This window comes from Tinamus guttatus, unplaced genomic scaffold (assembly GCF_059628265.1).
Source record: "Tinamus guttatus ecotype Peru unplaced genomic scaffold, ASM5962826v1 Tinamus_guttatus_pri_ptg000414l, whole genome shotgun sequence".
NCBI classification, from domain to species: domain Eukaryota; kingdom Metazoa; phylum Chordata; class Aves; order Tinamiformes; family Tinamidae; genus Tinamus; species Tinamus guttatus.
This window is the reverse complement of record NW_028288948.1, coordinates 261006-278099: the sequence shown is the minus strand read 5'-3', so window position 1 is coordinate 278099 and position 17094 is coordinate 261006. Positions and strand designations below refer to the sequence as shown.

At 42.0% G+C, this 17094-nt stretch overlaps 1 protein-coding gene across 2 annotated transcripts in view; it reads right to left on the bottom strand.

Annotated features, from left to right (window-relative positions):
• Positions 1-5534: 5534 nt before the first annotated feature.
• LOC104565524 (ankycorbin) overlaps positions 5535-17094 on the bottom strand; it is a 76778-nt gene continuing 65218 nt past the window's right edge. Inside the window, exons 8-17 of one of the 2 annotated variants that reach the window (XM_088531387.1) lie at positions 16170-16348; positions 15513-15541; positions 14448-14534; positions 13722-13808; positions 13052-13103; positions 12601-12719; positions 10582-12090; positions 9396-9545; positions 6203-6268; positions 5535-5990 (exon numbers count right to left, since the gene is read on the bottom strand). In XM_088531387.1, the coding sequence (XP_088387513.1) occupies positions 5913-5990; positions 6203-6268; positions 9396-9545; positions 10582-12090; positions 12601-12719; positions 13052-13103; positions 13722-13808; positions 14448-14534; positions 15513-15541; positions 16170-16348 (2356 nt within the window). In that variant the 3' untranslated portion in view covers positions 5535-5912. The remainder of the gene's footprint in view (positions 5991-6202; positions 6269-9395; positions 9546-10581; positions 12091-12600; positions 12720-13051; positions 13104-13721; positions 13809-14447; positions 14535-15512; positions 15542-16169; positions 16349-17094) is intronic. The other variant, XM_088531388.1, reaches the window with a different exon arrangement.

Genomic DNA, 17094 nt, shown 5'->3' with positions numbered 1-17094 from the left:
TAACTTGCCGCAGGAGCCGTAAGCTCTGTCACAGAGCAGACCCTGCCGAAGCCACTGGTGCAGTCAGAGACTGCCATGGTGAGGATGAGAAGCACCATCCTCCTACACTCATGCAGCGGGATAAGATGCTCCATTAGAGGAGCCTTATGTTGGTGACACACGGTCTTGTGATCCTGCCGCCATCCTGCTGCCTTCCCCTCCTCTGAAACACATTGTCACCTGCCACCGTGAGGTGGGAAACCCATCACAGTGAGAAGCAGCAACGCTCTCCAACCCCCACCAGCTGCAGCATTGGCAGCTGCAGCTTCCTATAGCTGCAGAAATCACAACTTGGGCCTCGTCAAACAAGGAGAAAGCTCTTAAAACAAGAATTGGAACTTACTTCAGCTGCAGTTTACCACTGTATAAGATTTCACTGCTAAAGGGGTTAATGTTTGTTAAAAGGAAAAGGTTTGTTGCTATTCTTAGAAAGGGCACAAAAACAAAATAAAATTGGTTCTACTCTATTCAGCATCTCTGTTACTTTCTTTCAAATCAGCTCAGTTACTTGTTTTTCCAATGGATCAGCAAATGATCCAAATAGGGGAGAAATAAGGAGGGATTTGGAAAATAATTTGGAAACTTCCCTTCTGTGGAACAGTTCATGGCGGGCTGGCTTGCACGCACAAATACACCCCGTGGCCCCAGGCAGGAAAACTAGACAGCCTTGCTATCAATGAAAGCTGCAAGGTACTCAGGCGAACTTTGGAACTGAGGCTTGACATTAAACTCAGAGCACTTCTAGTGCTCCCTGCGGCAGACCGAAACCACAGCAAATAGAGGATTTAAACCACCGATCTGGCCTAGGAAAGCTCTGCACCAGTTCAAATTTGCTTGGAAGAATTTGCTGGGTTATGCTTGCGCCTGCAGAATTTGTGCCGGGTTATATCGCGTCTGTCTCCGCTGCTGTTCTGAGAGTTCATCAATACCTAACGCGGCTCCTCCCGGAGCTTTTCCATGGCTCCCTTCAGTGTGCAGCCCCATGACCTACAGCGTAGCCACTCCACAGGATCCACCCCGGAGACCTCCCATAGCACCATGCTGGTGGCCTGGCTCCTAAGTGGGCCCAAACCACATGAGGTGCTCCGGGATGAGGACCTGCCCTGCGTGAGGGAGCCTGGGTCACACCACCTGCGCAGGTGATTCCCCCCACAGCACATGGGTCTCTGTTGCATACAAGGTTGGTTTCCTTCAGCCCTTCATTCTGCCTCTTGCTTGTATGAAGGCTAGTGCTGGGGTGGAGGACACCCCAAGATGCCCTGGTTGGCCTGGCATAAGCTGGGGCCTGTCTGGAGACCGACCAGAGAGACCAAGGCCCAGGTGCACAACTTGTGCTCCACTGACACCACAGTAGCTCTCTCCACATACCCATTGGGTCTCCACTCTCTTTGTACATCCTTCTTCCTGCTCACTCCAGACCGACATCCCTGATGCCAAAGAGCCCATCCGGCAGCTCTCATAGCCTACGCATGGCGCACACACAGCAACAAGTTTTTATTTAGCTCTGAAACACTCACAGCAGTGAAATCACACACCATCTACCTCCTCTCCCCAGGCAGACATCCATTGCTCTGGAAAACTCACAAAATGTGATGTGAGCTTTAAAGCTAAATTACAGCTCCACATAGTGATGCTGCATCTGCCAAGTGATTTCCAGCCAGCTTTTCTGCTGGCTCTCTTGGTTGCTCCTCCTGGGGCAGTGTGCTCCGGTTTACTGCAGCATATGGCAGCTTGGCCTTCCTTTGGCTTTTGCTGTCCTGTGCTGACATTCATGAAATTGTCTGGCAACACCTTTTTTATCCCAAATCTCCTGTTTCTTTGGTAAGCCAGCTCCAGGGGAATGACAACTACTGATACTTTCAGCCCTCAAGAAAACAGACTGTGCAGATAAAAACTTACCACAAGCATCTGCATGGGGATTAAAGATCATTTTCACTTTCCTGCATAAGGGACCTTGGACCTGTGAGTAGGAAATACCCACAGCAGTAATGAGGAGTATGTACACATCAGTTCCTTTCTAGAGCAAAGGAACAAGAGAAGATGGTTTCTGAAGGGAGGACAACCACCTAAAAAGTATCATCTTGCCCTGCTAGCGGGGGACACGTCTAGGCAGACAGTCTCACCCAGAAGGGTCAGCTATGTGCCATCACATGCAGGCCACCACAAGAACCTGCAAACAGCAACATCCTCCAGTGTTTGGAGTTTCTTCCCACATTTGGCCTGTCCAGCAATCAGCATGGTGCTTTGGACAGCTAGTAGACAGGCCAAGTCCTGGTCAATGGTGGCCTGGAGAGTTTTGCCTACAGATGGGGGCTGAGTCAGGGCAGGGTGGAAACAGTGCAACAGCATTTCACCGACCGCAGGAGGCACAGTGGGCTTCACTCACCTTCCCAGACCAGCATATTATGGCTGTAAACATCTCCCTGTGGGCAATGCAGCATCCACCCAAGCTCCTGCACCACGTCCTTGTCCATCATTTTCTCATGCCTACCTGTCTGGCAAAAGACAGTCTGTGATGGCTAAGAGGGCAACACCCGCTTACAGGGACTCACACTTTCTCCAGCACAACAAAAAAAGGTGATCTTCAGCACTGATCTAAATAGATAATATCTCCTCCTGAATCTCAGTCCTCTCAAGTCTTCTGCCACCACTCATCACTATTCTCACATATCTTTGTAAAATGGGGAAGGGGATAGGTCAAACTGAGTAATCAGACCAAATAACCTCTGTCATGTGTGAACTGTTGACAGTGACTTCAATGATGAGAGCATTGTTCCTCTGCAGCACTTGTATGCTTGGGAAATAAAGAAATGCAGCTGTAAAAAATGCTGCCCGGGAGAGGAGCCGTGCTGCTGTCACTGTGCAGGCAGGAGACCAAGAAAAAATGTCTACCAGACTTGCAATGCCCAGGAAGCAGTTCCGTCTGAATGCAGTAGCAACCAACTTTGAAGGTAAAAAGGCAGGACCACCATGGTCTGCCCCTAAAATACCCCCGTCTGCAGCAGAGCTGGCACCCAACCCTCCACATGCAAAACAAATGGCAATTCAGACAGGGGATACTAGCTCAGCAGGCCGATGCCTGTGGTGGCACAAAAGAGCCATTCTGTGGTCTTATTAATCCATCAGCAACTGCTAGTGATAAAATCCTTAACCCACAACTTGAAGTGACTCAGCACTACCCTACCAGGTGATCTCACCAGGCACAGATTTCCCACACCAGTTCGTCAACAGCCTTCTTCAAAGGAAACCCCTTACCCAGCAGCTTACAGAAACTTTTTACAAGAGGCTAAAAGCTACTGACTGTCAGGATGTCACCAAAAGAGGTGCAATTCCTGCCATGAATGTGTTCTGCCCTGAAACAAAAACGTTTCAGCAAACAAGCGACTAAAAACTAGTTTTCTAAATAAAACTCAGGGGAGTGAGAGATGATAAAAGGCAATGGGGCTGTATAAGTAATTCACAGTTTAGAGAGGAGTATATATATGTATATACATGCATATATATATATATATATATGCATACACACATGCATATACACCTTCACTGTAGTTCTCTGTGCATGGGGTGAAGTGCTAAGTACTAAAGAGCTGCAGTTCTGGGAAACGTGGAGCCACCCCCATCTGTGGTGCAGGACTGTGGTGGGTTAAACTTCACTGAAATGTATCCACTGCTGCATGGAAAACTCCATTATTTTTAGCAAAATGTCCACTTGAGAAATGGCCCTGGACTTATTAGACACATGGCATGATTTGCAAAACTGGTTACACAGGATTTAGAGTGGTTCTATTCTAGCCATCGGATCAAGAAAGTTAAAAAACAAGTTCCAATTTTTGGGAGAAAGATCTCCTACACCTTAGGTAGTAATCTACACATGGGATACAGAACATACTTGAGTCACACTGAAGCAACGGAACAAAACTTCCCTTAATACAAACCAAAATTGAATGCACAAAAAGAACAAAGATGAAAAAAGCTGCAAATAGTTTATTTGCTGCATAACAAAACTTATTGTAAATTACATATAAAGAAACTTGCTATGCTGTAGTGTATAATTTTCAATATTCCACAAATTGTAATAAATATACAAACCAAAACAAAGTAGAAGACTAAATCCATCAGGCAACCTACAAAATGGTTCATCAAGTTTCATACTTTGCAGCATTAGCATGCTTAAAATTTTGTTGTTTAAGTGCTGCAGCAAATTTTTTTTCACATTTCTTTGGAGCATTTTCAAAACCATCTAACTATAAAATACTGTTCATAATTAGCAGGCATTAGTTAAACCACCCAAGAAAAGTAATACCAAAGACATATTTCTTGTTTGTGTTTTTAAAATCCATTTCAGTTTTTCCAGGTTTAGGAATTATCTAAGTGCACTATGAGTCCAGTCAGCCTGAGGCATCACTGACTCTTGTCATATAATGACTTTATACAAACTTCATAGATTATATAGCCCTGGAGATTTCTCTAATAGAGACATATTTGCTAACGGGAATGAAACAAATAACATAGTGACGCTACAAGCCAGTTAGAATGGCTGTACCCTCAAGTGCAGCATGTACTTAGAAATATTCTTCCACAGTTTTATACTATACCACATCAGGCATTTCTTTTTTGACCTCTAAATTTAAAAATGCTGGCAAAGGTTCTATCAATGCCCATGGCCTCTAGAAGGAACATGTAGAAATTGTGGACACCTTTTGCTGTTCTCTACCAATCATTTCTATATGCGTTGAAACAGGGGGCTGAACTGTATTTTACACTTCACTGGCCTGGGCCATGTTGACAGACAGGTCTATTATTTGGTACAGAATTTTTCAAGCTGAAAGCACTTCACTATGCTTCACTATTACCAAATACTTGGGAGTATAAAAAGAAACTCTCTAAAAGACAGTTACCTAAAAATATTTGTTAATAAGCTTAATGCAAATATTATGTAGAAAAAAATGGTTTAGTTACAAAAAAAATCATTAGAGGGCCAATAAAAATACACTGAAGAGAAGATCTTTACAAAAGTGAGGTTAGGAAGTTCGAAGCATTGACGTTCACTGTAAACATCCCGTGTTCACTAGAATCCCTTGTCTGAAGTATATGTTCTGGTTTTGTTCCTGAGCTTCATGGCCAACACTTGCATAGATAGCTAAACCTATCATAAAGGGTGGTTTGTACAGACTTTTCTGTACTGCTTTGTACAGAACTTCAATAAACTAATGATTTTACCTTTTGAAATAGTTTAGTTCTACTACAGGAAGTTCAGGGAAACTATGAAGCATGGTGTGATTTCTGCATACTCGGTGCATTGGATGGATTGGGACGGCTACCTTATTAATCTTAAGTAATATGAAGTGTAGCTGCTTTGGTGTTCTGGCTCACCATAAATATCTACTGCTTGTTGCTGCAAGGCTGCCCAAACTCTGCTCTGCCAAAGACTGAATATAGCCAAATGTCAGGAATCTGAGTCCCATAACACCTAGCAATTAAACTCCCCAGTAATAAGATGCAGCTTATAAACAGTACAGGAGACCTCATGGAGAATTTCACCTTTACCCAGATGATATGAGTGCCTGCATCCAGATTAGCCTTCCTCTCTTGGAGGAAGCTACAAAATACTTTCAGGATCAACATGACATGGAGTGGCCTAAGCAACAAGTTTGAAGAACATATTTGTATTTTGGATATGAAAAGTGGGCGTGTGTTTGTTATTGCACATGCAATACACATGAAAAGTGGTACAGATGGATAAATCCACCTCGCAAACAGCACAACAAAAAGAAAAAGCAGCAAATTGCCATTATAAATCTTATGTTAAGGCAAATCTAGATAAACACCCATATCAGGATTAATAAAAATGGGGAGTTGTGCTTGTTTTTTGTTTACTTTTTCTGTGATTGGCTTTTGCACATTGATAAAATTTGTTTAAGCACTTTCTGGACATCTTCATCCATTTGACCCTAGACAAGGGGAGAAAGAAAAAAAGAATTAAATTCAAACACCTCTCTACTCCTTAAGAAGATTTACTATTTTTAAGGTATATTAGTATATCAGTTTCCCAAGGAAAGTTGCTTTAAATTTGTGCTTAAATAGTCAGACGTTATTAATATCTGCAGAAGAAACATATTTCACTAAATACCAATACTGCCTACCTGATAACATACAGTCATACCTGCACAGCATAGAGAAGATGCATCCGGTAAACTGAGACAATTTCCTGATGTTGTTTCTTTGTTTCCTAGAAAACAGTTAGAATCATAGAATCATAGAATGCTTAAGGTTGGAAGGGACCTCTAGAGGTCATCTAGTCCATCTAGTCCCCCTGCACACACAGGGTCACCTAGAGCACGTGGCACAGGACTGCATCCAAGCGGTTTTGGAAGATCTCCAGAGAAGGAGACTCCACAACCTCTCTAGCCAGCCTGTTCCAGTGCTCTGTCACCCTCACTGTTAAGAAATTTTTCCTTAAGTTCCTGTGGAACTTCTGATGCTTCAGTTTGTGGCCGTTTCCTCTAGTTCTGTTGGTGGCCACCAGTGAAAAGAGGCCAGCACCATCCTCCTCACTGCCTCCCTTGAGGTACTGCTCAGGTCCCCTCTCAGCCTTCTCTTCTCCAGGCTGAACAGGCCCAGCTCCCTTGGTCTCTCCTCACAGGGCAGATGTTCCAGGCCCCTGATCATCCTTGTAGCCCTGTGCTGGACTCTCTCCAGCAGCTCCACATCCCTCTTGTACTGTGGGGCCCAGAACTGGACACAATACTCCAGATGTGGCCTCACTAGGACTGAGTAGAGGGGCAGGATCACCTCCCTCGACCTGCTGGAGACACTCTTCTTAACGCACCCCAGGATTCCATTGGCCTTCTTGGCCACGAGGGCACACTGCTGCCTCATGGTCAACTTGTCATCCACCATGACACCCAGGTCTTTCTCCGCAGAGCTGCTCTCCAGAAGGTCAGTCCCCAGCCTGTACTGGTGTCTGGGGTTATTCCTCCCCAGGTGCAGAACCTTGCACTTGGCCTTGTTGAATTGCATGAGGTTTTTCACCGCCCAGTTGTCCAGTCTGTCCAGGTCCCTCTGGATGGCAGCACAGCCCTCTGGGGTATCAGCTACTCCTCCCAGTTTCGTATCATCAGCAAACTTGCTGAGGGAGCACTCCGTGCCTTCATCCAGGTCATTGATGAATAAATTGAACAGGACTGGACCAAGGACTGACCCCTGGGGGACACCGCTAGCTACAGGCCTCCAACTAGACTCTGCACCGCTGATCACCACCCTCTGAGCTCTGCCATCCAGACAGTTGTTAATCCACCTCACTGTCCACTCATCTATCCCACACTTCCGGAGCTTGCCCAGGAGGATGTTGTGAGGGATGGTGTCAAAAGCCTTGGTGAAGTCGAGATAGACGACATCCACCGCTCTCCCCTCATCTATCCAGCTGGTCATTCCATCATAGAAGGCTATCAGGTTAGTCAAGCATGATTTCCCCCTTGGTGAATCCATGCTGACTACTCTTAAGCACCTTCTTGTCCTCCATGTGCCTGGAGACAATGACCAGTATGAGCCATTCCATCAGTTTTCCGGGGACAGAGGTGAGGCTGACTGGCCTGTAGTTTCCTGGGTCCTCCTTCTTGCCTTTTTTGAAGACTGGTGTGACATTGGCCTTCTTCCAGTATTCAGTCACCTCCCCCGTTCTCCAGGATCTTTCAAAGATGATGGAGAGTGGCTTAGCTATGACATTCACCAGCTCCCGCAGCACTCTGGGGTGCATCCCATCAGGGCCCATGGATTTGTGGGTATCGAGTTTCCTTAGGTGCTCTCTGACCCAATCTTCCTCTACCCAGGGCGAGTCTTCCTCTCTCCAGGCTTCTTCTCTTGTCCCTAGGGCCTGGGGCTCTAAAGGGCCAGTTAAGCAGAAAGTCATGGAGCATTCAGAATCTCTCACTTTGAAACACTACAACTAGATTTAGGGAGCCCATGGAAATTGCTAGGGGTAAAATAGTCTCTTATTCACCTACAGATAACCAGCTCAGACAGTACTGTGCTTCTGACCATTGAAAACATAGCGTGTTGGGAAGCCTAGCACACAGAAATCCCGTAATTCCGCCCATCCTAATGAAACAGATATTGAGCTGACATGGACTATAGGAAGCACCGGGTTGCAAAAACATGGAATGAACTCTACACTATATCAGAAACCCAGTGCAGGGAAGGTGCATATAAAGGTCTTAATCATAAAATCTTTGACTAATAAGTACACATTCAAACAAGGGAAGGCAACTTCCTTTCTTGTATCACAGACTGCCACTTCTTGAAAGCCACCTCTCTGCATAGACATGAAGCTGTTTGGAAAGCTAGCCTAGCAATGTCAGGAAAGAACTGAACAGTCCTGTTGTAAATCCGACCCACTTTCCTAGCACACTGCATGTCTTTGCATTTAGCACCACTTGGCTCCTTGAGCAGAAGAAGCTGGAAGCACCTTATAGACTTTGTGGATTGGCACAAGAAAAAGCCATGGGCCTTCACACCAACAGGACACAGTGTTTAACTGTCTACTTATTTGTTTCTTTCCTCCCACTGCAAGGGAATTTTACTGGCCTATGTGCCCATTAAATCCTTTGTCTGTTGGGGAGGGTAGGAAAGCAGACACCATGAAAGCCATTTAGCACACTGGGCTGGGAATTTTCCTTTCAGAGTAACTCAAGAGCTCTGAACAAAGCCTTCTGGTGGGAAGTACCTCCTTTTCACTTTCTGCAGTGCATTAAAATGCCTCTTTAGACAGGCAAGCTCTTGCAAATAGCTATTATGGCTCAGCCCTGCTTAAAAGACTGGGCCTTTTGTGTATAAACAACTATCTTAAAACACAGAATAAACTGTGCTTCCTCTAAAACAGATGGACCTATTTTACTTGACATTTCATACCTTCAGCATCTATTTTCTTCCAAGAAGTCAAAATTATTTTTGTTGAAGAAACAAAAAAACTTTAGCTTATGATTACATCTATGTGTTTCCGAGAAAAACACACAAATCCAATGTCTGTATCCACTGTATCCATGAATCCACTGGCTGTATATTTTGCCAGTCAGGGTCCCAGCAGCAGGACTGGCCACCACACTCTCCCTCAAGTACATTAACTATTGATCTGGAGGAATATATTGGGGACAGCAGCTTTCTTCAGTTAGACTTGATTTCTTAACAACAATTCTGAAATAATGCGTGGATTCCTTAAAAATGTCAGACCACTACAGTATTTCTGGATAAAACTTCCTTTTCTTGGCATTGCTCAAGTTTAAAATGGGTGCAGTCAGGAAAGCCCTGCAGCTCTCACGAGAACTGGGAATAACGGTGGTTTTATGAATGATGACACTTACAGTCAGTTGGTTTTGCAACTGCTTCACTTGTTGTTGCAAAGCCTCCAGCTGCTGGCTTTGTCTTTTGGGGGCACTGGTCGAGTAGGAAAGCTGAGAAAGGCTGTTCAATGCTTCTTTTAATTTGGTAATCTCCTTGGACATCTCACTGATCTAGGGAGGGGAAAAACAGGTTCTCATGAAAAGCTGCAAGGCACACTGTGTTCTCGCAGGTGTCATCTGGGACAATTTGTGACTTATCTCTAAGAATCGGAAAAGAAAAAAAAAAGATGAAAACTCAGTGGCCAAGCAAGGACATTATGTGAGAAAAGAGTTACAGTGCTCCTCTTCCCCTGCTGCAACCCACTGTCTGCTCAGCGATGTGCTCAGTGTTGCACAGGAACAATCTGGGCTCTGCAGAGCCTTCCTCCAACCTTGAAGACAGGCTTCACACTTCTCCCCAAGCAACAGCTCATAGGTCTGGCTTCTCACAAGAGCAAGGATGTCTGCAGGTAAACTGCACCTCCCACATTAATGAATTAAATTCCTGGCCCAAAGACCTCTTGATCCCTCCCTTCCAGCACAGGTCCTTGCTGCCAGCTTACCTCTCTGCCCCTAGCCCTGTCATTCAAAGTGAATTCTGTGTTCTGAAAGCCATCTCTATTTACAAGAATTGTATTTACTGACACTGCTTCTGAACACAGGATGAACATGACAAATCTAGGTCAGTTATCCACAATCAGTACAATACACAGCTTTTGTAAAAGAAATTTGCAGTGACAGACTTGCTAGAAAGCATGCAGATGTTCAGGTGCTTTAATAAACTCAGAAGGGTGAATTTTTGCTCCTTTCTAATTCTTTATTTTTACATGTCTCCTTATGGACCTCTCCCTGCTGTAAATCCTCAGTTGTCTGAATACTGTGAACCCAACCTGAGTTGATTTTAAAAGAGAAAAATTGAAAGATCATGTACACCTCCACAGCAGAGGAAAGCAAGTATAAAGTCAAACATACTGAATAAAATCTTTTGTTTTAAGAAGTGAAAGACAGGACTACAGTATCTGAATTGTTAGAGGGGCAAACAAACTCAAAAATTACTTCATTCTGTGGCACTTTACCCAATAAGGTGCATTAGGTCACCCATTCACCATCCAAATTGTCTTGCAGTCTGAGCTCATGCATGACTCCTCCTCTGTAGTGAAACACTAACCTTTTTATCTTTATCCTCTTCTGTTTTTGATGAACTTTTCATTTCAAGAAGCTCTCCTTGAGTTTGATGGCACTTTTGCTGAAGTCCAGTTACCTCCCGTTCCTTTGCTGCAAGCAGAGTATGCAAACCTTCTTTCTCTCCTTTCAAATGCAAAACTTCATTTCTCAGTTGTATGACATCTAAGGACACATTTTCCTTCTCCTTGATTACCTCCTTCAATTTGGATGACAAAATACTAACTTCTCCTTCTAATGAGGATTGGAGTTTTTCATAGGTAGACCTGGGTACCATTGCTTCACTAATTGCAGATTTTTCTTCCAGCAGTTCCTTCTGCAGGTGTCTTACTTCATTTTGCTTCCTGGTAATCAGTCCTCTGAGCTCATTTACTTCTTCCTCCATTTCCTTTAAAGTAATTCTGAGTGCATTTATCATTTGATGGTGTTCAGTAATTGGCATGGAGTTTTGTTTCTGAGTGTCTATCAGTTGCTTTAGTCCTTCTGTTTCATCTAATACTTTTGTGTACTGTGATTTCATTTCCAATAACTCATTCTCAGCTTTGTATTTCAAAGAATTTGTCATCTGAATCAGTTTCTCATGCTCATCTCTAGGAATGTAGTCCAAAGCTATATCATCTAGAGTTTTTCTCTTCCTATAATCTTCAAGTTCTGTTTGTGCTTCTTTGTACAACTCAGACAACTCACTAAGTTGTCTGTTGAGCTCATCTACCATTTTACTCATGGCCTCTTTCCTTTCTCCAGTTTGGACACTAGATTCCAACTGTGTCTGATTTGCCAGCTTATCCTGCAGCCTTTTAATTTCCTCTTGCCCTTCTTTGTATTTCTCAATCAGCAAAGCTTTCTCTTGGTTAATGTTGTCAATAACCGAACAATAGGTATTCTTTATCTCCTCACATTCTTCCACAGACATTGGCACATTCTGTTCTCTTTCTTCAAACTTTTTCTGCAGTTCTCTCACTTTCTCTTTTTGTCTTTCATTTTCCTCCGATGCTCTCTTCAACTCTTGCTTAAGCATTTCAAATTCTTCGCATGTAACCTTCAACCTACTCAGGTCATAACTGGTTTCTTCACTTTCAGAGGAAATAAGACCCAGTTTCATTTGCCTTTGCACATTCAAAACTTTGTTCACTGCTTCCTCATACCTGTTTTGAGTTTCTTGGAGCTTTAGGTTAAGATCAGAGCCATTTTCTGAAATGCCTGTGCTATTTAAATGATCTGTGTCTGGGACTCCAGACTGGACTTGAGCCTCTAAGTGCCTTCTTTTGGCTTCAGAATTCTCTAATTTCCTCTGCACATCCTTTAAATCTTCCTGGAGGTATTTTATTTTTACTTCACTGGGGCTTGCTGGCTTTTCTTGAATTTGGGTGGCATTTAATGAAGACTTCAGCTCCGGAGCTGAAAAATCGCTTTGTCTATCTGCTGTTTGATCAAACTCTGTTTGGGTTGAATGAAAAGAATCTATGGTAGAATCTGTTTCTTTAGGTGTTCTTTCCTGTATAAAAAGAAACCCAAACAATTGCATGATAGAAAGAAATGTATGATCATATTCGTTTCAAGAGAAATAAGCAAGGAACTCTTGCAACATTGGACAGAGAAGAGCAATTAAAGCATCATAGGATAATTTTTTTGAATAACTCAGAATCCAGCTGCTCCCATTTAGACATCTACAGTCAAAGAAGGCAGTAAATGCCAAGCTCCTTTGAAAGCCTGGGCTGATCTCCATAAGCTTATAATCAAAGCTATTCAAATTAAAATTCTGCTAACACAATTTTTAACAACATGCTTAAGGATGCGGTTATCATAATAAAGAAAGATATTCGATAATTCATGGGAAAAGCAAGATCAAAACACTAATTTAATCCTCTGGGGCAGAGTGTTTCCATGTTTTTTTAACTTTTACTAACACAAGCCCTTTAAACTATCTTCATAGCACATCTCTTTAAAATGGTAAGCAGTTCTCCGTACTGCTAACAGATCACTAGAACAACACAAAATACAGCACCTGTAATTTATCCTGTAGCTCCTTATTGTGTAATGTCAGAGAAGCAATTTTTGCTTGCATCAACATAAGTAGATCTTGCTGGTCAGTGTCAGAACTTACATCCAACAAACTATCAGCACCTTGAGGAGAAAAAAAATAAATTCAAAAGCTGAACTGATCCCATAGCTTGCTACATATTCTTCCTTTCAAATTAAGCCTTTTATTTCCATAGCCACTTAGCATAGTGAACAAAAGAGCTATTCCTAAATGTGTTTTCCCCCAAAATGTGTAAACTTGCTTAGAGAAATGGGAGATTTTGGTGGAGACCTGTGAGTGAAATTACAAAAAGTTACTCCCCTATAGTTTTTGTGGCTCACATTCTAAGTGGAAGAGCAGAGCAGATTTCTGACTGCTTTTCATTTTTTCATACTAGAAAATTTGAAAATAAGGATTAAGATTATCGTTACTTCACCTGTTGTGCTGTCACTCAGCCTGTCTTTATTATTCAGGGGACTGAATTCTTCCTGTTGAGATACCAGGAGACAACATGTTCATAGAAAGTAGATGTAAAGTTACATTGTTCACAAAAGATAAGAACAGAGCTGCATGAAGCATGTGGCCAATGCTTCCAAACCTGCTAAAAGCATTCAGCTGGGCAGTTCTCATTAAATGTCCATGAAATTGGGGCAACTACCCACAGACAGTTTGGAAAGCTGCCGTCTTGTGATAAGAAAGTACAATATACTGTTTTCATTTAAAAAGGTGAAATCTTCAGTACCATGAGATAAGGATGAGATAGAACACGCACAACTATTTTCCTGATGTCGTTTGGAGAAGATCTCTCTACTTTCTGTATCACACAATGCCATGTACTTCACTGCTATTAGGTAATGAACTCCCATAACATTAATACTTTCACAATCATATTGCTAAGTACTAGTTTATGACTAATTCTACTACATACTTACTAAACATAAATGTAATTTGCAAAGCAAGTGAGAACAGCTTGATTACTTGCTTGTGAAATAGATTTTGAATCATTTTTAATCCTCAAAATTCAGCTAATTAATTCACTGCATACTCTGCACTCAGCAAAATAGACTATTACTTTCCATCCCCAAGATTATTAACAGCTGGAATACCTTGCATACTTGGTCAGCAAAGAAAGCCTGTCCTTTTCCAGTCATGGGAGTTGAAGTTGATGAGCATGGGGAGGACAAATCACTGAGCTGTAAAAGATTTTATATAAATAAGTATCTGTATGTATCATGTGTGCCCATGTAACTACTGCTGACATATGCCCACGTGTATACTACTTTTCCTTGTGCTACAATAAGTCACAACTCTGGGTTAGTATCAAAGAGCAGGTCTAATTATTCAGTGCTCTTCTGAGACAGTAGTACATACAGTGTAACTGTTGTATGAGTAACATTTATGTTTAACCTTAAACATATTTGTTATGTGCCATTTTTATCTCTTTATGTATTTTATTTACTTATATATTTATACACATGTACATACTGTATATATATATATACACATAATGTACATGTGTATACATATGTATACTTAAAACATATATGTTTACTTATGGGAGTCAGCAAAACCAGGAGACCTTTAACTTTCAATGGAAGATGCATCCATATAGTAATTTATATAGCTGTATTTTAGATGATACCATATTTCAAGTAATTTTCACTCTAACTAATGAGTGTCTTTATGGTGTTATTCCAAAGTCAGAGAAAACACTCACATCAGGATAGATGTAGAACAAAATAATGATAGAGCAAATAAAGGCTACATCATTCACATAATGCTCAAAATGTTTCTTACCCCCTGAAAGCATCTCAAAATTGCTTTTTCTTTACCTGAACAGGACTGATGGGAGGAGGTGGGGCTTTGCGTTTTTTTGGAGTTCCACTTCTTTCTGAACTTAATTTAGAGCCTTGATCATGCTGAAAGTTTCACCAGCCACAGAAGGTAGGTTTGTTAGTTTGGTTAGTAAAGTCCGAGCAAGTTGTTTTATGAAAAAAAAAGTATAGATAAAATCCCACATTAATATCAATCCTAGTAGCTCATGCAGTGTCTCACCTTTTTTCTTCCCCTATCTAAAGACTACATCTCAACTAAAACAGAGATATTAAACATGCCTGACAATAAGACTCTGACCCTTGGAATACATGCTTCAGTGAAAACAAACAAGATTTAGTGAAAAAAGCACAAGCTGACGGTTTAGCACTAGTGACCTTAAATTCTTCCATGCATTCATAGCTCAGTCATGCCAATGTTAACGGTACTATCTTTCTTCTCCCTCAACTTCTGCTTAGTCTGCCTGAAAAACCCACTTCTTCACCCAAAGAAAGAATGACTCTCTGCACTGCTACCAGTGGGACAAGATACCTGCGCTCCAAGATACCACACCACTAAATAAGACATGAAAGACACATGTATTCATTTAACTGGCTAAGCCTGCAGAGATTCTCACAAATGTGGGTCTCTAGTAAGATGTAACTGGAGATAAAGTTCAGTTATCCCTTTTGGAAGTGAAGAGACTTTTTCTTCATTTTCTATACACTTTGAAGAGACAGGGAGTCCTAGAGCCAAATTCCTGCAGTTACTCACAAAAAATGAGGGAAAATCCTCCCCACATCCATGCACACACGCACACACACACAGTTTATCCTCTCTTCCTTTTCTCACCATGAGGGCTGCTGTCACTGCTGGCTATTTCAAAGGGAAGTTAAATTTAAAAGTGATGTTTATGACACTCATTTCTTAAGTGAAAGCAAAAATCTTTCACATTACAAAATACAGTTACAGCACATCTCACTGTGGCATTCACTAGTGCTTGTAGGCATGTCAAATACTAGTTTCTCAAAAAATTACAAGCCCATATATAGCCAAATTATTTTTAAACAAAAAAGGACAAATACCTGCTTTGCTTTAGTCGGTGACTTTGTATCTGCAATGCAGAAAAGAAGTGGTGTTAAGAACGGCTATCAAGAAAAGAGTTAGCTGCCATTCCTAACCAAACTCTCAGCTCCACTTCCCACACAATAAATGCTTTGTTTGGTTTTTGAATTCTCCTTTGGAAATCTGAGAAATATACATTAATTTTGACACCCCATTTGAACTACCTACTTTCTCCAATTCTTTTTTGTCTCATATTGAGATAAAATTCAAAAGATTGTGACATTTTTGCTTCTACTATATTCTGTCAGCATTATTTCACATTAGGTTCCTGCTTTGGATACTCTTTTTAGCTTGACCATGAAGCCCTCCCTCTACATTACTTTCTTCTCTAAACCTCCTACCAAGAAGCTAAAATGTTGCATTTAGACCTTCACATAACAACAGAGGATCTATTCCAAACTGCAGACAAGGCTTCTCTATACTACTACTTCAGCTTACTTTTTCTTTCTCCAAAATACCTCTTTCTGCTCTTTATCTCATGCTAGTTGTTACTGTGTAAGCTTTACATGGCTTCTGAAATAAATTTCAAGCTGCTTTATGAAATACATTTGCTTACTGCTAAACATACAGCTAGCCAATTCAAAGTGATAAACTGCAGATCATCATCTCTTACATACCCACATCCTGAGAGATCTTTGATGACAGGAGATTCTGGATCCCTGTATTCTCAGAGAGCTTGGAGTAATGCAGGGCATTCTGTCCAAAGACATCTACTAAACTGACATCTGCACCTTTTCTAAGCAAGGTTTCCACAATGTTAAGGCTACCAGCTTCACAAGCCACCATCAAAGCAGTTCTGGACAAAACAAACACAGCATAAAAATGTCAAGACAGTATTTTTTAAGTAGCAGATCTTTCTTTGTCAGGGAAAAGTGCTACAGTTACTGAGCAACGAAATCCAAGTTTTTATCTACGTGTATACTGACACATACCTGTAACTGTAATTTCTCTGTACAACCACCTGCTCTGCACCTCCTCCCCTTCCCTATGCTTCCCGGCCTGACCTTCTATAAAGACCTGCCACGCTTTGCAGTCGTATCCTAACATCTCTCAAAATGTGTTTCCCAGCCCCAGCACAGGGCAACTGTGGCGGACCCCAGAATAAGGGTAGCCCGCAGAAGGGGAATGCTACATTATCTGTGTATTTCTAAGTGACTTGCAGGGATTATCAGAGACATAATTGCAAACAAACAAACAGAAAACCCCACCTTCCAAGCCTGCTCCAGCATCCCTGCCTGGCAGTGACAGCCTCATCTCAACCTGAAAACATGCCTAATAGTTTGGACAAGTCCACTGGCAAACGCATTCCTCAGCGCAGTTATAAAACAGAAAGGCTACTACGGTGGTACTGCTTGCTAGGCATCAGGACAACCATTTCCCTGATAAATTAAACATTCACACTAAGTGTGGCCAAGAAGCGAGGCCTGTGCAGGTGATGGCTGTTGCACTGCTGCAATAGAAAGTAGTGCAAGTGAAAATCTGGATAACATTGGCACAGTCATAGGCATGGTTTCAGATGACCAAAATAATTAGTGTTGTTTG